Below are 21,046 nucleotides of genomic sequence, written 5' to 3'. Positions count from 1 at the left end.
TGTTTTCGCTTGATGCTGAGGGCGCCCCACATATAGATGTTGTTGCACATGTTGAACACATGCTTAACCTCCATGAACAAACACAACAAAACATTGCTGCTACTAATGCTAAGTATCAGGTTGCTGGTAGTAAAGGAAGAAAACATGTTACTTTTGAACCAGGTGATATGGTTTGGTTGCATTTGCGAAAGGATCGTTTTCCTACTTTGCGTCGTTCTAAATTGATGCCTCGTGCTGCTGGTCCTTTTAAGGTGCTAACCAAGATTAATGATAATAATGCTTATGTTCTTGACCTGCCTGCGGAGTTTGGTGTTTCCACTAGTTTTAATGTTGCAGATTTGAAACCATATGTGGGCGAGGATGAGGACTTGCCGTCGAGGACGACTTCAGTTCAAGAAGGGGAGGATGATGAGGACACCACAAGTACGTCTACACCAGCAGCACCTTCTCCAGCGCCTCCAGATGCACCTCCACCCCAGGCGCCACCTTCTGGGTCCAATCACTTGGGCCCGTGCAAGAGAACTGAACTTCGTCAATGCTACTGAAGAATGAAGGCCCAGAAGAATAGAAGCTGGCCCAACAGAGGCCCTTGTGTGGGCGCCTAGGGCTGCGCCCTCCCCCTTTGCCCTGGACGCCAGGGGCGGCGCCCCCATCTCCTGGCCGCCCTTCCCTAGGGGCTTGCGCCCCCTCTCCCTCTATTTAGAGAGAGGTTTCTTTTCAATTCAGACTAGAGTTTTGTTTTACATCTAGCTTTAGCTACTCTTGAACACGCGCAAATCAGCGCTGTCCTCGTGTATTCAGAACTCCACCTTCGAGAGATAATCAGATTGCTCGCATCCTTTTCTTGTTCGTTCTTCGATTGCGGACAGGAAACGATCTTCGTGATCAGGCTGATCTTGCATCAACAAGGTCGGTAACCACAGGGAGTTGGTTCAGCGATTGCATTGGCGCTTCGGGTTCGCTCGTCGTAGTCGGATCGTGAGGGTCATCTTCCGCCAAGTCGAATTTATCCCCACTCACCGAAAGATCGGGCACTCCGGCTCTATCACTCCCCGAGCCGTTCGATCCAGAATGTGCGGCCACGATTAGATCTAACTTACCCCTTCAGCCTGGCATTTTTGTTAAAGAGCCCCCCAGCTTTCTTGAAATAAACCCGCAATCCTGAGCAGTGTAAAAATAATTCCAAAACCGCCCCTGCTTTTACGTTTTAGACCCTGAGCTTTATAAAATTAGAACCCACAGTGTAGACCCGCCGGTTTTGCATGTTAGACCCCAGATCTATAGTTTAATTATGTTTAGGTCCTTGGTTTTTGCGCAGAAACCCCTGGAACTCTATTTTTCTTACAGTTTAGCCCCTAGATCTTGTTTTAGGCCTAGTTTTTGCGTTCTAGCTCCGCTTTAGGTGTTCTTTATGTCCACGCGATCGTTGTAACGCGTAGAATAATTCTAGCTTAGTTTTGTTTGCTGTTTTTATGGATTGTTGTACTATTTCTTAGTGTTTTCCTTTGTTTGCATGTATGTGTATGTGCTGGACTTGTTTTGGCGTTGCGATCGTGAGTAGACGTTGATCCATCTGTGGAGTACCAGGAGTCACCGTCTTTAGAGTAGTTTGAGCAGCAGGAGAACTTTGGGCAAGGAAAGTATAACATGAACACCACCTATCACTTTTAAATATAATTTCATATTGCATTTTAATATTGTATGCCTATAAGGACTTTCCTAGCCACTTTATATCCTTTATATATATCGCTTGGGTTGCATTTTGGTTAGTTGTGCAAGGTGCCGTGCTATAACACACTTGGTCCTTTTAATTAATTTGATTAATGGTATATGCAACTTAATTCTGAGAGTGGCCCTCTGTGCGGTGTACTTGAGTGGTTCACGTCTCGTTAAAATATGTTTTGTTAGAAACATAGTTTAGGGGGCCAGCATGGTGCTTAGTGCTGGGTTGGCCACTCTCCTTAAGGACCGGTTCATAGAGCGACAACCTGGGACAACAGCGCTACCACAAGACTAGAATGGGACGGTCTTGGCTTACTAATTAGGTCATTTTGGTTCGGGAGTAACTTACCGACGGGGCAAGAGGAAGGGTGAGCTTCAATGGTCCCTGCGCTACGAGGCTTGGTCTGTGTTATCTTGTACCCCCTCGAGGTGGGCCCCATCATTGCGGAGCCTGAATACTTAGCGGTTACACCTTACCAACGTGGTCCTTTGTAACGGCCTCGTAGTGAGTTTGCTAGTCATCTCACCTACGAATTGTGGGTAAAGATGTGCAACCTCTGCAAAGTGTAAAACTGGTATACTAGCCGTGCTCACAGTCATGAGCGGCCCAGATCCTCCTTTTGATTAGTGGGGTTATCTTCCTTTGATTACGGGGGTTCCCCGGGTGGTGTGGTTTGGTTTGGTTCTCAGTAGTATCATAATTAATTTTGATTAATTTCTATGCAACTGAGTTCTGCTAATTTCATCAACTTGTAGTAAATAGCTTTAATAAAATTTTGCTAAGATTAAAAGCTAATGCAGTTGAGTCAGCCAACCTTATAGCCTCATAGTTTGTGTTATACTTGTTGAGTACAAGTTGTGTACTCACTCTTGCCTACTCTACTCTTTTTCCCTTGTTCTTTTTGGGGATACTCTACTGCTGCTCAGTTCCTGCCGACGCGAGGGAGTTCACCCGGAGCTACCAGGAGTACGAGGACTTCTAGGCATTCGTCTCCCAGTCGACGTCCCTGTGGTGCCCAGCTTCCGAGAGTTTTCGTATATGTATTTACGCTTCCGCTGTATTAGACATTTTTGTCATTCATGTAATAAATAACATTCGTACTCGCTTTATTATATCTTTTTACGTGATATGTGCTGTGATATAATGTTTATTCTATTGTATATACGTGTGACTTGATCCTGGCACGTATATGATTGCTCGGTTTATGTCCTCTTGTAAATCGGGTGTTACAGTCGGGTCCAAAGATAGTTCTTTCACCCGCTTCAGACCAATTCAGAGGTGTTCGACATCGACGACCATATAGTGTTTCAAATGGTGCCATTTTGATGCTTTCTTGATAACTATTGTTATAAGAAAATTCCGCTAATGGCAAGCATTCATCCCATTTCTGCGGGTAAGCTAAGACACAGGCACAGGAGCATATCTTCTACAATCTGATTTACTCTCTCCGTTTGGCCATCTGTTTGAGGATGATAGGCTGAACTGCGAATAAGATGGGTCCCCAAACAAGCATGTAGTTGCTCCGAAAAGCGAGCAACGAATTGGGTCCCTCGATCTGATACGATGGTCTTTGGCACACTATGCAAACACAGTATGTGATCCATGTACAACTCAGCATACTTCTTTGCTCGATAGATAGTTTTAACTGGAAGAAAATGTGCTGATTTGGTAAGGCGATCTACAATGACCCAGATCGAATCATAACCCTTTTGAGTTCGAGGTAAATCGACTATGAAATCCATGCTGATATCTTCCCATTTCCATTCAGGTATACTTAAAGGCTGTAGAGTTCCAGCCAGCCTGAGATGACTAGCTTTGACTCTCTGGCATATGTCGCATTCTGACATATATTTGGCTATTTCCCTTTTCATTCGAGTCCACCAAAATTGTTGTTTCAGGTCTTGATACATTTTGTTGCTACCAGGATGGATGGATAGTCGTGAGGTATGAGCTTCATCAAGAATCTACTTTCTGAGCTCAAAATCTTTAGGCACCACTAATCGGCTCTTAAACCATAGTACATTCTCACTATCTTGGTGGAAACAATTTACTTTCGGATCTCCTTCTGAGATTCTTCTCTGAATTTCCTTTACTCCTTTATCTTTCTTTTGTGCTTCGATGATCAGATCACGAAGAGTAGGAGTGAGTTCTAGATGGGCCAATGTGCCATGTGGTACAATGCTCAAGTTCAACTTTTCCATTTCAAAACAGAGAGACTCACTTAATGGTATAGCCGAAAGACAATGATAGTGAGTCTTGCGACTTAGTGCATCCGCAACTACATTTGCCTTGCCAGGATGATAATGTACTTCGAGCTCATAATCTTTAATCAACTCGAGCCATCGTCTTTGATGCATGTTCAGATGTACTTGAGTGAAAAGATATTTGAGGCTCTTGTGATCTGTATAGATATTGCAGAGTGTACCGATAAGATAATGTCGCCAGATCTTCAGAGCATGGACTACAGCTACTAATTCAAGATCATGTGTAGGATAATTTTCTTCATGACGCTTGAGTGATCTAGAAGCATAAGCAATCACCCGATTTTCCTGCATCAGAACATAGCCAAGTCCTGTGCCTGAGGCATCACAGTAGACATCAAATGGCTTTGTAGTATCAGGTTGGGCCAAAATTGGAGCCGAAGTGAGAAGTGTTTTCAATTTCTGGAAAACTTCCTCACACTGGTTACTCCAATAGAACTTGACACCCTTCTTCAGAAGCTCAGTCATAGGTTTAGCTATCCTGAAGAATTCCGAATGAACCGACGATAATAACTAGCTAAACCCAGGAAACTGTGGATTTGAGGAACTGAAGTTGGAGTTTCCCAATCCAGTACATCTTGTACTTTGCTGGGATCAACAGAAATACCTTCAGCGGATATGACATGACCTAGAAATGGAACTTCTTTCATCCAAAAATCACACTTGCTGAATTTGGCATATAGCTGATGCTCTCTGAGACGCTGAAGTACAATATGAAGGTGTTGAGCATGTTCTTCCTCATTCTTGGAGTAGATTAAAATATCATCAATGAATACCACTGACGAACTTGTCTAACTCCGGCATGAATACCGAATTCATGAGGTACATGAAGTAAGCTGGAGCATTGGTTAATCCAAAAGACATAACCAAATACTCATAAAGACCATATCGAGTGGAGAAGGCTATTTTTGGTATATCTGCCGGTCTAATTTTGATCTGATGATAGCCAGAAAGGAGATCTATTTTTGAGAATACTTTAGCTCCGGCTAACTGATCAAAGAGAAGGTCGATACGAGGGAGTGGGTATTTGTTCTTGATGGTGACCGCATTCAGGGGTCAATAATCCTCACATAACCTCAACCCTTGGTCTTTCTTCTTGACGAATAGAGCTGGGCATCCCCAAGGTGACGTACTCGGTCGAATGAAACCTTTATCTAGTAAATCTTGTAACTGAAGCTTTAATTCAGCTAACTCACTCTGAGTCATTCTGTAGGGCCTTCGAGATATTGGTGCGGCACCAGGTTGTAATTCAATAATGAACTCAACATCTCGATCTGGAGGCATGCCCGGCAATTCCTCCGAAAACACATCGGAGTATTCACAAACCAAAGGAATTCCTTCTAAATGTTTCCCTTCCACATGATAGACTGTACTTTCTGGGATCTCATAATGAGAAAGATGAACATCCATCGGACCATATGTAGAAGAGTTTAACCGAATGATGCGAGAAGTGGTATTAATGATAGCACCGTGCTTTTTCATCCAACTCATTCCAAGTATGACATCTATCCCTTGACTTGGAAGGACAATGGTAGTGATCGGGAAATTTTTCCCACCCAAGTTAAGAGTCACATTCCGAACTACCCTGCCAGTAGTTAACCGTGTACCTGGCATCTGGATAATGTAGGGCCTTTCTAAGTATGTTACTCGTAATTGATGTCGAGCAACACATGCTTCACTGATAAAGGTATGGGATGCTCCAGAATCAAATAACACAGTAGCAAGGCAGTGATCAATGGAAAACATACCAGCCATCACTTGAGTACCCTCAGGAACATCCTCCAGTGTGGTGTAGTTCACACGTCCGATTTTAGCAGGTACAATCTTTTTCTTTTGATCTTGCTGACTGGAACCTTGACCCAATGCGGAAGTCTTGTAGTTATTCTGCCTAGGTGGCATAGGGCAGTCACGTGCGAAGTGCTCCAGATTACCACAGTTGTAACAGGGGTAGTTGTTGGGCGTGTAACTTGTGGCACTAGAGGCCGCTGCCCCTGCTGCGGTGGTAGAAGACGTGGTGCCCACTGCTGCTGTTGCTGTGGTGGCCTAACGACCCAATGATCTTGCTGCGGATGGCGGTTTGGAGCCTGCTGAATCCCTGTCTGAACTAGCTTGTACCTCTGGGGTGCATTGCTAGAGGACCCCACAGGTGTTTTTCTTTTCTTGTCAGCCTTGTGTGCTAGCGTGGCATCTTCCTGAATGAGAGAAATAACAGTAGACTCTTCCTCTAAATGATTCACCTCATCATTTGAATTAATTGCAAGAGATGGATTAACAAAATTTTCTCTCATAACAATTTTCATGTCATCCCAAGTTTGAGGTTTATCTAATGGCCTTAAACTCTCCCACCAAGTTAAAGCAGTACCTCGCAAGACACTGGCTGCATTCTGAACCTTCCTCCTTGGACACATAAAGCGAGTAGCAAATATGTTGTCGATTGCAATTCCCCACTCAATGTACTCATCAGCACCGATGCCATCATAAGTTGGTGGATATGAAGAACCTGTCATTGTTAGAAGATAGCAAAAGACAACACAAAAATATTATCCCTATCAACTAGCAACTAATAGGTAGTGGTGAAAGTGGAATGCAATATCTCAAGCGGCTTACCACCGTCCTGCAAGTGTTCTTACCAAAGCCAACAGGTGGAACAATCAGTTGTCAAGTTTGGGTGTAACAGTTGCAAGATGAACCTGTGCTGACAGAAGTATTTGTGGAGTTTTGGGTAGGCATAATATTGTAGCAAGGAATATCAAAATTTCAATTCAGAAGATGATGAGGACATGACACCTTCAGATACGACCATTGCTTATAAGGTGACTTTGCTCTTACTTTTCCATAGTGATTTTTTGGCACAATTCACTTAGTTCCACATGTACATGTCATTATTTGCTTGTAGGTGCAAATATTTCTCAAAGTGCAAGTCCATCAAAGTTGCTATGTCATCGTCACGGGCTTGTTATTCACAATTGGGACCCTAGCCCAAGTTGGAGCACACCCCATAAAATGGAGAACAGATAAAAAAAAGTATTTGGACGTCCTCCACCTTGGCCACCTCCTTAGGAGACCAGCAAGGGCGTCCAACCCAAGTTGGAGGCCCAATCGATGTCGACTTCGAGTCCGTTTTGGAGTCCAGGAGCAGTCTGCACTAAAACAGGCACCACGGTCGCATACCGGATTAGATTTGGGCAATCTTTATATGGTTGGAAAGATAATTTCAAGAGACTTATAATGGAACTGGTCTCAGGCCCAAATTCGTCCGGAGTCAACAGAAATCATCTGAAGAAGTTGACATCCAGAATCTGTCCCGGTGCTGCGTCTCTGTTTTTGGGCCGATGGTCCGTGTATCGTGTTGGAGCCCAATAGGGGTGTGTCCAGGGGTCCCTCCATGACCCTAGGGTCTTCTTTAACAGCTGCCACCACATCGTTAGGGTTTGGGTTTTGCTTAGATTCATTCTGTCAAGAACAGTTGTCGTCGTTCATCGGTTTGTGAAACCCCAACTCGTGAGATTAATCATTCATCTACAGAGTCACTTCATTTGAGCTGCGTTCTTTCGAGTTCTTGCTTGTGTTCTTCATTGCTCTTGTAGGGATTAGTCTTCTTGGCGAGGTCAACCGGGTTGTGACACGGTTGATAATCAGAGGAGTTGTGGTGCTAAGATTGCTGGATTCGGGTCTTAGGATCTGAAGCCGGATCGGTGTGTCTCGCTCCGCCTACAACGAGAGTTATCCAGAACCTGACGGAAGATCGGGAACCCACATCCCCATTATTTGGTAATCAGAGCTTCAGGTATACTGTCAGGTTTACATCTATCCTTTAGTTCGAGTGTTTTTGCCTTCGTCCCACAGTCCACCGCCATATTTGTTTCCTACCTAAAACCATCCGCGTCATAGCATTTGCATATTTTGGTTTCAGAGTTCGTAGTGTTGAGTTTTTGTCCTAGGTCGAGGTCTTGTTGCTGGTTTAGATCGTGTTTTAGTCTAATTTGTGTGATCCCCCTTTGCTTTCCATCAACCCTTGCCATCACCATCCATTAGATCCAGATTTTTCGTCCATATAACATCCTGATTCGAATGCCTTCCATAAAACAGTCATAAACTGTTGCGTCCGAACTCGAAAAGGTGCAAATTTTATATCTACGGAGAACTACAGAAAATTTTAGATCTGTTTCATCCTAGCTTTTCTAGGTTCGCAAAATTTAGAATTGCGAAATTCGATCAGCAAAATTGAGTTTCGGGGCCAACAAGTTTGGCATGCATTTGAGAGCACAATCATTATTTTGTATAGACCACATCTTTTATCCAATTGAGCTCAAATTTTTTTGTGGTTAGTTCTTGTGTGCTCTTTGCTGGAAAAATATATATCAAAAGTATAAGAGAAAAAAAAAGATTGAGAAAAAAAGAAAAATAGTGAATGAAAAAAACAAGAAAAGAGGAGCACATAAGCAATATCCAATAGCTCTATTTTGTGGTGCCTTTTGCCTTGTCCTTGATTCGTTGCTACCATTCATACTTTTCCTCTCTTGTTTATCAAAAATTGGTGCTAGGAACACGTATAGGCCAGCAACTAGGACAAGTGCTTTGGACATTTATTCAATATTGCTATCTGTTACTGACTTGTGTGCCACATACATATATTTATTCATTTGTCTGCCTTCCAAGATCCACATATTACTTCAGATCAGTATACCCAGAGGATCTTGCAATCTTGGTACCACTTCCTCACAGGTATCACGAACCAGCCACCGGTTGTACCATCCACTGCTTGCGCTAGTAAGAACCTTGTAAGGGCTTGGTAAGACGCTACCTTTTGTTGTGTTGAGAGGCACCACTATCCACTTTCATAGTAGTTGATAGGGATAATCTTTTGTTGTCTTTTCTCCTATTGCTAACCTTTTGAAGGACAACATGAGTAATGTAGCGCAACAAATATTCAATTTACAAATGGAGAAGGCAGAGAAAAATGAGTGCAACCATTTGTTCTAGACTTACTTTGTTGTGAGGAATCGACGTTGCCGTGTCATCATTGACCGTGATAGCAACCGTAACATTGCAAGTTTGGAGTTGATCGAGAAGCTTGATTTGACCACACAACCACATCCATGTCCGTACAACATCCAATCGGTAAATTCTTGCGACAATATATTTGTTGATAAAATTGCACGCATTGAATTTTTCATTGGTACTTATAAGGATAGTGCAGAATTTGATATAATACCTATGCAAGCATGTCATTTGTTGTTTGATCAACCTTGGAATGATATAAATAATGTATTGCATAATATGGTTGCCAATAAATGCTCTTTTAAATATAATGGTAGAAAAATTACTCTTATAGCTATGACCGCTACCGAAATTTTAGAAGCTGATCTTGAAAGAGCAGAGAGAAGAAAGAATGAGCCTTTTAGAAAAGAATGGATTATTTCAGATGTTACAGTGCCTTCCTCCAAATCTGATTTTGTACAAAATGAAGATATCGCTTTGTCTTCTGTTGGAACTAATATTTTACAGCATGTATCCAAAAAAGAAAACAAGGTAATAGAGAATGAACAGGTAATTGTCTCAGGTAAGAGCTCTCTTAATGTGCTGAAATTGTCCACCACTCATGCTACAATAGAGCAACATTTATTGGACACCAAATCTGAATTGGCTTTGTCACATGATGAATATTCTACTGATTTGTGTGATAAAAAAGAGTTGTGTGATAGTTCTATGTTTATCCCTATGCCACAACTTGTGAAGGAAACTGATCCTTTTGTTTTGGAACCAAAGACTTATGCTAAATATAAACATTTGATTCCGATTGCTACAGAAAAGGATGAATGGAAATTATTGTCTTCTTTAAATACTTTGGGTTATATAGAGTTTGATACTTTGTGTGCTCTTAGTAGTTTGGAGGAGAAATTTAAATGTGTTGGATTGCCATGGTTATCTCGATGTACATATCATTTTATTGGCAAATATAATTGTAAAGAAGACTACATGGTACACCGAGTTTATATTTGTTCAAATCTGAATTCTCCTTTTGGTGTGCATCAATATGACCAAATAGAGGGCTGCAATATCGATAATAATATCATGTGGAGATTCCCTAGTTTTGCTTTAAAGAAATAGGTTAGGTTTCAAGAAGTGGAGCATTGTTGGCTACTACCCGCAACATATCCTCCAACTAAGCTCAAACCGAGGACGGTTTGTTGTCAAGAAGGGGAGGATGATGAGAACATGACACCTTCGGATATGACCATTGCTTATAAGGTGACTTTGCTCTTACTTTTCTATAGTGATTTTTGGCACAATTCACTTAGTTCCACATGTACATGTCATTATTTGCTTGTAGGTGCAAATATTTCTCAAAGTGCAAGTCCATCAAAGTTGCTATGTCATCGTCACGGGCTTGTTATTCACAATTGGGACCCTGGCCTAAGTTGGAGCACACCCCATATAATGGAGAACATGTCAAAAAAAATCTTTGGACATCCTCCACCTTGGCCACCTCCTTAGGAGGCCAGCAAGGGCGTCCAACCCAAGTTGGAGGCCCAATCGATGTCGACTTCGAGTCCGTTTTGGAGTCCAGGAGCAGTCTGCACTAAAACAGGTGCCACGGTCGCATATGGGCTTGGATTTGGGCGCTCTTTATATGGTTGGAAAGATAATTTCAAGACACTTCCAATGGAACTGGTCTCAGGCCCAAATTCGTCCGGAGTCAACGGGAATCATCTGTGGAAGTTGACGTCCAAAATCTGTCCCGGTGCTGCGTCACTGTTTTTGGGCCGATGGTCCGTGTATCGTGTTGGAGCCCAATAGGGGTGCGTCCAGCGGTCCCTCCACGACCCTAGGGTCTTCTTTAACAGCCACCGCCACATTGTTAGGGTTTGCGTTTTGCTTAGATTCATTCTATCAAGAACAGTTGTCGCCATTCATCGGTTTGTGAAACCCCAACTCATGAGATTAATCATTCATCTGCAGAGTCACTTCATTTGAGCTGCGTTCTTTCGAGTTCTTGCTTGTGTTCTTCGTTGCGCTTGCAGGGATTAGCCTTCTTGGCGAGGTCAACCGGGTTGTGACACGGTTGATAACCAGAGGAGTTGTGGTGATAAGATTGCTGGATACGGGTCTTAGGATCTGAAGCCGGATCGGTGTGTCTCGCTCCGCCTACAACGAGATTTATCCAGAACCTGACGGAAGATCGGGAACCCACGTCTCCATTAGATGTCCTCATCACTTTAGAGGATGAGCCAGCTGTCCATCCCATGATGAGGACAGGCGAGGATGTACTTTTGTAGTCTCTCTCAAGTTTTTGCGATGGACTCCATCGCTGTCTGCTGGAAACTCGATATTTTCCGGTGCAGGTCATTGGTTTTGCCCAACAGGAGAAGTTTTGTGATGGACGCCATGGAACATTTGTTCCATATGCTGATGGCTTCCTTGTCCTTGGAAAACTACTGTTTCTCCACTCCCAGAAGGGAAAAGGGAAATAAATAGATCTTGATTGCATCTACTGTGACGCCCCGTATCACTATGGTCTTACAAAGCTCTAAGAAGTTCTGCAAATGAGCATTTACATTCTTTTTTGGCTTGCCGCAGGAGGGGCAGCCCTGGACCACATTGATGAGACTTTTCATGGGTTCAAAGTTCACATCCCCAACAACGATGACGGGTCTAGTGGCCACGTGGCATCGGAGGGGACGGAGAAATCACGTAGTCGTTTCAGCCATAAGTTTAGATGGTGCTTGGACAACTGGTTCATGTACCAAGAGAATGACTTGAGGAGGGAAAATGCGAGGTCGGACCTTTCTCATTAGCCTCTCCAAATTTTCAACAAAGTTAGTTGGTAAGGAGAAACCAGTCATACACTACCTCCATTTTTACCCATGGTTGACGTAAACAAAATCAACATTAGCCTGTATAAGCAATAGCTACTCCTCAAACATATTGTCTTGAGTATGTAATAGTAAATCTTTAAACCAGTGCCATGTCCAGCAACGGTGCTAGAAATGATTATTGGTATTTCCTAACGTCACCACTAGGTTTTGTGTTCCTAGCAACGACACCAAAAAATGCCCTAGTACATCTTAACTTGTAGCATTTCACCTTGAGATTATTCGGGTATGCCCTAGTCCAACAATCGTTGGTTCAAAAAAAATAATCATTCTTCTCCGGTAACCAATAACTAGCAGCCACAATTGTTGGAATTCCTATATCCGGCAAGATTTTTTTATGCTCGTCTGGCGTTTGAACAGGTACTTAATACAACACGTTAGACAAAGCCATACACGCAGCTGTTAGAAAAAAGTTCCATCAAAGAAATACATCTAATATAAATATAAGATATCCATCTCTGATTATGCAGATGCGGATACGGATTCGATCTTGAACAGCAAGATTCAGATATTGATTGTTCATTTAAGCATGATGAAAACCCATTTTGGTCGGACGATGGGTTGGAAAGTACTCCCTCCATCCCATCCTAAATTATTTGTCGTTTTGACATACATCCATTTTGCTAGCATAACTAAGCATAGCAAAATCGATATATCTAGAAAAGTCAAAACGACTAATAATTTGAGACGGAAATCAACCCTACTAGTATCACATAAGCAGAAATCAACCTCTACACCCGAACAGCACAGTACTTCGAACACAAACTAGACAATGGTGCAGTATTTTTGCTTATTGTCCACATTCCAAATGGTCCGCTTACCGGTTTCCATGCTACAAGGCACAAGAGAACATACACAAGAACATCTAGAGATTCATAGGACAAATTGTAAAGCCACAGAACATCACTAGTCAGTTGTAGAGAACCTGTTAATATGAACAGCTACTAAAGTTTCGACGTTTATCAGGCGAAAGCAATAATCAAATGGCGAGTTTGAAAATATTTGTGCAAGCTTCCCAAATTATGCACTGCCACCATATTTCTACAGACCCAACATTGCCCTGCTTGCTCCTGTCTCCCTCTCCGCTGAAGCAACTGATCCAGATGCTGTTGGTGATTTCACGGAGAGCGGTGCCACAATCTGTGGGTGAGTTATTGCAGCTCGGGCCATCACTGTTACACCTTTAGTTAACATGTCATGGTTGGGAACTGGGGTAGCTACCAGAAGAACACCCATCTGCTGTGTGCTGCTACCAGCAATACCAGCTGTGGTAACACTCTCTTGCGAGAGTTCATACGGCTTGGCTGCCTTTTTGGGTTTCTTGGCTCGACGTCGCTTTTCTGAAGAGGCCGGCAAAGCTTCAGGGATATCATTGTCACTACTCAATAGACTCTTCCTGTGGACTGAACAGAAATCTGTACCCCATTTTGCACTCGTACCACATCCTTGGAACTTGCACCGACTGCCCCCACCATGCTTAATGCAGAAATCTGTCCGTCCTTGTGCACTCTTTGTGCATCCTTCGAATTTGCACCGCCTTCCCCCACCATGCCTGATACAGTAATCTGTGTTCCCTTGTGCACCCTTTGCACACCCTTCAAATTTGCATCTCTTGCCACCACCATGCCTTATGCAGCGGTCACTACGGCCTTGGCCACATGCTGCATTTGGACATCCAGGGATAATGCACCGCTTCCCTCCTCCATGGCCAATGCATAAAGGTGTGCCTCCATGTGCGCCTCTTGCACAGCCCCGTACCATGCAGCCCTTGCTAGCACCACTATGTAACTTACAGTAGATTGAGTTCTCCTGTGCCTGCTGCTTGCTGCAGCTTTCGTGCTTACAAACCCTGTCTGCCCCACGAAAAACCAACTGTGTAGTCTGACCCTGAGTGTTCCCTAAACTATCCTTTAGTTTACCGCGATCATCCCCTTCATGCTTGACGTGCATTTCTTGCTCAGAGCATGTAACTGCACTGGAAACAGGTCCATTAAATTGGCTGTCGTCAAAAGGAGGCACCAATAAACCTGAACTCCCCTGTGCACTGTGGAGGTGATTGTATTGTTGGCGTGACAGCCCGCTGTGAAATTTGCAGTACAGTACCCTTCCATCGACAACCTCATTGCACCCAGGTTGCTGGCAACGGTTCCTGTCTGTTTAAGAAGAAAATCAATATATTAGAAATATATAAAATACAACAAATATAAATATTGAAGGAGATGGCATACAAAGAAAAGCTGCTAGTGAAACACCACATAATAAAAGTAATCGGTTAAATCAACATATCATACATTAATTCCCAAATTCACGAGAAAAGATATCTATCAACGAAAACAAGCACATGAAATCTGGAGGACTAGTTCGAGGAGAATCATATAAACTAATAATGGTACATCACACATGCAGCAGCAATGTGTATTGCAGACAAAATCAATGAAACGTAACCAAAATAACAGAACATTTTTATTGTACAGAATAAAGAAGCACCCTTGCAAAATCACAGGTTTTGGGGTCACTAGGCATGGAAAACGTACCAACAAGTGAACCTTCTGCCATATGCATCTGTACTCAAAAAATAAACCACTGAAAATGTCAGAATATTGTGATTATAAACTGAACATATTGTTACTTAACAGACAGACCAAATTACCTTTATGCGAGACATATGGTCATGCCCCATAAATGTTGTCTTTCTCTGCAGAAGATTCATGCATAAAAACGTCAGAAAATGGAGCAGAGGTAGCATTTCAGCAATCATCACTTAACTATAAGAATGTAACAGACATGTTAAAGCAAAAAAAATTGGAGGTTGAAGATTAAGTTATTTGTAAAATAGCACAACTATAAGAATGTCGTGCCGCCGCCGCCGCTCGCATCACGCCGCCGCCTGACCGCCTGTGTCACGCCGCCCAGGTCACGCGGCCGCCAGCTCGCATCACGCCGTCGCCTGACCGCCTGCGTCACGTCGCCTGGCCGCCGCCCGTCGGCGTGGCGGCGTCTGAAGATGAGCTCCTCCTCCAATGGTAAGTTTTCTTGCTCTGCTCCGCTCTTGCTCTGCTCTTGGCTCGTTGCTCGTGCTATGCTCTTGGCTCATTGCTCTTGCTCTTGCTCTGCTTGGCTCATTGCTCTGCAGATTTCGATGCACAGCGGCAAAGGCAGGTGTAATGCTTGGTTCTTTTTAAATTTTGAATTACTTGCTCACTTGCTGTAATGCTGTTACACATTTAATTGCAGCTACTGACTTCAGTTTTTCTCTTTGTAATTACAGTTTCAGCAGCAGAACAGCAAGGATATGGAGTGTGGGACAAGAATATGGAGTTCTGGACAATTCAAACATCAAATCTCACAAGTGTCACCAAACTGACTATCATTGTGGTGTTCCTGCTTGCTATATAGTATATAAGTACATATACATGTACATATATGTCCTGGAATATATAGGACGACTATAGCGATGACTAGGACCGACTAGGGTCGACTAATCGACCTGATCGACGACTAGTCGCGACTAGTCGCCTTATCGGTGTCATGGCGACTAGGTTCGACTAGACGACTGTATAACATTGATCATAAGGAACATCCTCCCATGATTTTTTACTATTGGTATTTACAATAACTGTAGCATCACCCATCTATTATGGTTTCAAATAGGTAAGGGTAACTGGGTAAGTTATCAAAGAGGACAAGACAGTCGTGAATACTACAACAATTGTTTCTTTAAGCGTACAAAATTAAACCAACTGAAATTAATTCGAGAAAAACATGTGAAAACATTTTAGGTGTATGCTCAGTTAGGTTCATTGGTCATTCCAGCCAAATAATATAATTAAGCCAGACAAAATTGTAGTGTGGAACAGGGGAAAACACAAAAGCCAGTGCATATGTATGGCCTAACAGTGTGGTGGCCTAATGATATAAAGCAATGGAGAAATTCCAATATCTTTGCATCTTTGAGCAATGGACTTTTCCACAGATTTGATTGAAGCATAAATGACCAGTACAACCACAACAAGTTATGGATGGTGGCTAGGTGCTCTTGAGCAAGAAGACATATATGTTGCAGAAAAGCACAGCACAGCCTTGAAACAAAAATAAAACTGCTTCAATGGTTCAAACCAAAAGGCACTTATAAGGTACATAGCTACAGCATCAAGAAAATCAACCAAGTATGAAGGAATTATAAAGCATCAAATTGATCATATTATTTTAGCTAAAGCCTCAAGAAAATCAACCAAGTATCACGGAACCACAAAGCATCTGATTCATCTTGTTATGGTGCTTGAGAGTTATCTCCTATTGTAATTATTCTGAGCCGTTGATGTTATGAAGGGAGGATTTATTGCAAATAAGGGTAGTATAGCAATTATTCCCATACTTTGTCACCATTTATTCGTCGCTGCACTGGATCGAAGAAATCCCTCTTGCACTGACACGCACACCTACACAGGGTGTCACCACCGCCTTCCAGTTCGGCGAAATGGAGGATCCCGTAGCCATCCGTCACCGACGGTTGACGTGCTATCAACCAAAGCTACACAACACCCCTTCGCAAAAATCCGGCAACATCATGGCCACCACCATACAGCCAAGTGTGACACGGCTGTACTCATCTGCCGTGGCGTGCCTCATCACCTCCGGAGACGAGTTCGTGGCCTACGTCCTGAGGCGCTCGGGCATGATCATGGCCTGCAACTTGTCCCATCAGGAGGACAGGACGACATCGAGCTGCTTGTACCACCACAAGTACTCCATCAATGTAGAGGTGTGCGGCGCTGCCACATACATGGTCGTGCTATCGTAGTTCCTCGACACGACAAGCCTGTACTTCCGAGAGTTCGCGAGCAGCATATGGTGATAGGTGGCCACATTAAGAACGGGCCCGTTGGCATCTATGGATTGGTCGGCCTGCCTGAATGCGCCTCACATGAAAATACCAATATGTCCTTCCACTTAATTTTAAATTAGCTCCTGGCCCACAACCTAGGTTCCTTATAATAGGTACCTTCCATTTTTAAATCATTGAATCAGAGCTGATCGACAGCTGTTATTATTTTCAGGCACTATAAAGTTCTCTTTAAATGATATCTACTGGTGTGTTATCCTAAATAAATAAAACATGGAAATTTGCACACGATTTTCAGGCTGTACAGTTGACAAATATGCAATAAACAGGCAACTGCATTTAATCAAAAGGACCCCTTTCAATTAACTTTTCTTTTCTTTTAAAAAATAATGTCAACCTCAAGCACATAATCTCATTGTTTCATATATACTACAGAACCTCATAAATTATGATTTCTTGACAATGACAAATCTTAGCATTGATCTTGTTACTAGAGAGTTGTGTCCACGTTCAGCTAGTGCGTAGGTTCATTGCTATTAGCGCTAGCTAAATTTCAGCTCATATTTAGAAGAGAATAATATGCAGATCATGTGGTCATTGATTGCACTAATTAGGAGGATATCATGGGTAGGTGTGAAGCCCTCTACGAGCTATATATATGTTACCAAACCATGAAGGCAAAGTGGTATAGGTGTGCCACCAGAGAAGAAATACTAGTGTGTTTGTGATAAACACCTAGAAAGTGAGTAAGTGATTTCCAACAACAAATAGATAAAACCGATCAGAATGGCTGGTATTTACTTTTCTGAGCCCTATATCACAAACTATATGGTGATAACGAGGATTAATAATTTGTTCCTGTTTGCATCTTTCCAATTTTGAACTTGGATGGTATTGCTTTGATGGCAACAGTAATAAACATAGGATTGCAAAACTTTCAGCATGTCAACATTTGTGTTCCTACTATTCTAATAAGCTTATAACTATACAAATTACTCTAAATAATTTGTAAACATGTGAAACAATAAAGGAATTAACCAAAACTAAAGGGGACCATTCCCACCCAAAAGTGGCGTAGTAGTTCGTATACTGTGTGCAGTACACTTGCCTCGGCGTCTTTAGGCAGGCGTGGCCGCCTAGGGTGTCGGAGCCAACATCACCAGCTGGTCCGCCCATAGTCACCAGATTCGGGGTCGACCTCACATTCCTCGACCCGGGAACGTCGTCCCAAATCGAGGGTCGGGGACGACCAGGGTTGTCGACCCAATTCTAGCTGGTTCACGTCCCGATTCACCACCGGAGCGCACACGGCCGGCCTCCCAGTAGAGCGCAGATGACGGACCATGCCGGCGGGTCTCGCTAGTGGAGTGCGGACTGCGGAGGCATGAGAGAGCCATGGACTACCAATTTTGTTCTCGGATGGTGCCAGATGCTGCAGTAAGCTACCATATTGGTGAAAGCGGTGCAGAGCAGAGGCAGAACAGGGAGGAAAGAGATGGCGGCGGCGGCTGCAGCATGCGACGTGCAGCAACCAGCGACTCAAAGATAGGGTTACGTTAGATGAGTAATGGGCTATTTGGGCCAACATGGGCAGCCCAAGTTTCTTTTCTCTCCTTTTTTGCTTTTATATCTTTGCCAGACCACACATCTCTAATTGTAGGACATATGAGATCTACGTGACTTGTGTCATCGACCCGGAGGGTCGACCCGGATTAATCGGGGTCATTCGTTCCAAACTAATCCCTTCGACCCGTATTTTTATACACATTCGACCCTCGATCCTCGACCCCGATCCACGACCTGATCGACTCGGGAACTATGTGACTATGGGTCCGCCCCCTTGTTGCCAGATCCGGTTGTCTCACCGCTAGATTTGCCTCCTAGAGCGGCGGCTATGGCTGGCCTCTCCACTGGCGGTGTGAGGGTGGCCGCCACGGACGAGCCAGGTGAAACAGAGGTGGCAACAGCGAGGGTGTGTAGTACCAGAGAGCATTGGCGCAGTGGCTAGCGCTCGGCGTGTGAGCGCGCTGCGACCCAGCTCTCCTGCGTGGCCTACTCCACCGCCGATAGCGATTCAGTGATGGGGTGACAGCGTTCATCGACGCTGCGCTAGCTGCCGCTGCAGCGGGCCTTATGGCAAGGGGTACCCTCCTTGACGCCATGCAGCGTCGGAAGCGGTGCCTGTGTGCTCAGGTGACCACGGTGCCGGTGGGAGGGGTCGGGAGGCTGATGCCTTGATACCCCTTCATGCTATGAGGTGGGATGTCGACAAGTTTCTTGCAATGGTGATGACATGGTTGTGTAGGAGCAACGCAAGATCGACACATGGATGAAGAAGAAGATGGAAGCTAAGTCTTCTAATTTTCGCTTTGTGAGTGTTCCTTATTGTGTTTTGGAGCTCCTCATTGTTGAGGGTGAGAGTCTAAGAACTCTTCGTAACCACTGGCTGTATATATCCACAAGGTGGATATAGAAGGCCGGATTTATCCTTAATCTAAAAAAATAGGAGATGAAACGTTAAAACTAGGGCAAGCAACAATTAAGATGCATGATGATCGTCACCTAAGCCTTCGTCACCAGATTTATAAATAAGCTTCTATGACAGAAGGTTATTACAACATATGAATAGGTTGGTAAAGGACTCAGGAGCAACAATTAATGCAGATATTGCATTAGGGCCTACTGATCTGCCACGATTAGTGATGGCCTGAATGCGGTCTTCTAAGCACAAGTTTTAAGAACACTAAGGAATCACAAGTCGGAGGATACGAAGAACTGAAACTTGAGGCAGTAGTAAACAATCATCCTACATTAGCACATCTTCCAAATCTTCCAAGCCTGCCAAGAAGCCCCATTTCACAAAAGGGGAAGAAGAGAAAACAAAGAAGCCCCCCCCCCCCCCCCCCCTCCCCCCCCGAAACCCAAAATCATTGCACCAGCTCCACCGATCTGCCACCGGAGAGCTGAATCATGAACCACGCCATTCCACCGAATCCCCGCGCTCAGATCTCCCCATTAAAGCATAAGCACAAACAAATTGAGCAACAGCAAGAACCAGTACTGGCGGAAGGGGTAGTGATCAGAGGATGTACCGAGCAAGATAGGGAGGCAGAGTGACTGGACACCGGGTGCGGCCGCGGCCGCGGCAGCGGCAGCGGCGGCCACCGAGGTGTTGACGGAGGAGCGGATGGGCGAGGACTGGGAAGGGTAAAGGCAGGAATGCGGATGCAATTTCTATAGTCGGCAACAGTATTTTAGTCTTTGAGCTTTGCCACTTGCAGGCGGACGACGCATAAAAAATTGGTCACAGAGGGGAAGAAGGTGGCTGCCTGATTTGATCCGGGGATGCTGCTATTAGGCTTTCTCCAACCATTCTCCCCATCCAACTCCCCCAAACATAATATTTACTATATTTACTACCTCCCTCCAAAAAATTCCTCTCCCTATAACTCCTTCTCTCCAACCATTCCCCCCATATCTATTCCCCCTATATACTATCACTCATTAACTAACTATTTATTTAACGTTTTTGAATTTTAAAAAACATACAGTATTTATACTGTCATAATACACATTATTATCGTGTTACGGGGCTCAAACGAGATTAATATCGCAAAGAAATACTGTGATTAGAGATATAGAGGGAGTTTCAACTCCCCCATACGTGGGGGGAGTTTCAACTCCCCCAATATAAGGGGGGCCGTGGGGGGAGTCGTTGGAGGGCTTCCTCCCCCAAAGCTCCCCGTACGTGCGGGGGAGGGCCTTTTACAGGGCACCGTTGGACATCGCGTGAGAGGGACTCAGATTCGGTGACATGCCACGTGATTGTGGCATGTCACGCCGAGACATAGCGTCCATCCGAGGCGTCTAAAACGGATCTGACGGCTCCGCTCTTCGGGCCCGCAGGCAGCCAAAATAATCTCCGTTTCATCCCTGTTTCAGGCTAACAGGGAGAGCAGGGACGCCCAGTCCGGCCCGCGTCACGGCCCCAATTCCCGTTCGCGCTCGGCTGGACAGCGTCCGCCCGCCGCTGCGAGTCAAGGCGTGCACCGCCGCTGTGGCCGGAGAGGAGGCCTACCGAGATGCGGTTCTCGAGAGTGCGAGCGAGAGGAGCGCGTCGAGGCAGAAGCCGCCAGGAGCGCCGCAGCGCGAGTGGAGGCGGGCGGGACTAGAGAGGAGACAGGGGCTATAGCTCGTTGGGAGGAGGCAGGTTGAAGATGATCACTAGAACAAGAAATCTCTCTTTTGGGCTTCCAAGCAATTATATTACAGGAAAACAAATCAAGTTGCGCGCTCAGCATGGAGAATCAATACATGCTAATGTTTCTCGCAATAACCGAAA

General features: G+C 44.3%; 1 protein-coding gene across 1 annotated transcript; it reads right to left on the bottom strand.

Annotated features, from left to right (window-relative positions):
• Positions 1-12,593: 12,593 nt before the first annotated feature.
• On the bottom strand, positions 12,594-20,049 carry LOC120700067 (probable WRKY transcription factor 19). The gene is made up of 4 exons (XM_039984231.1): positions 19,797-20,049; positions 14,512-14,556; positions 14,396-14,423; positions 12,594-14,014 (listed from the first exon to the last, which is right to left on the bottom strand). The coding sequence occupies exons 2-4, from the start codon at positions 14,539-14,541 to the stop codon at positions 12,903-12,905; spliced, it is 1,170 nt and encodes a 389-aa protein (XP_039840165.1). The 5' UTR covers positions 14,542-14,556; positions 19,797-20,049; the 3' UTR covers positions 12,594-12,902.
• Positions 20,050-21,046: the final 997 nt, after the last annotated feature.

The sequence above is a fragment of the Panicum virgatum genome, chromosome 1K, assembly GCF_016808335.1.
Source record: "Panicum virgatum strain AP13 chromosome 1K, P.virgatum_v5, whole genome shotgun sequence".
NCBI classification, from domain to species: Eukaryota; Viridiplantae; Streptophyta; class Magnoliopsida; order Poales; family Poaceae; genus Panicum; species Panicum virgatum.
This window is presented reverse-complemented; position numbering and strand designations above follow the sequence as displayed.

What these genes read in the sequence shown, in the direction of transcription:
- LOC120700067 (XM_039984231.1), bottom strand. Translation starts at nt 14,541, where the DNA reads ATGGGGCATGACCATATGTCTCGCATAAAG. An exon ending in ACCATATGTCTCGCATAAAG is followed by an intron (nt 14,424 to 14,511) that starts GTAATTTGGTCT and finishes TTTTGAGTACAG; the next exon opens with ATGCATATGGCAGAAGGTTC. An exon ending in GGCAGAAGGTTCACTTGTTG is followed by an intron (nt 14,015 to 14,395) that starts GTACGTTTTCCA and finishes CTTCTTAAACAG; the next exon opens with ACAGGAACCGTTGCCAGCAA.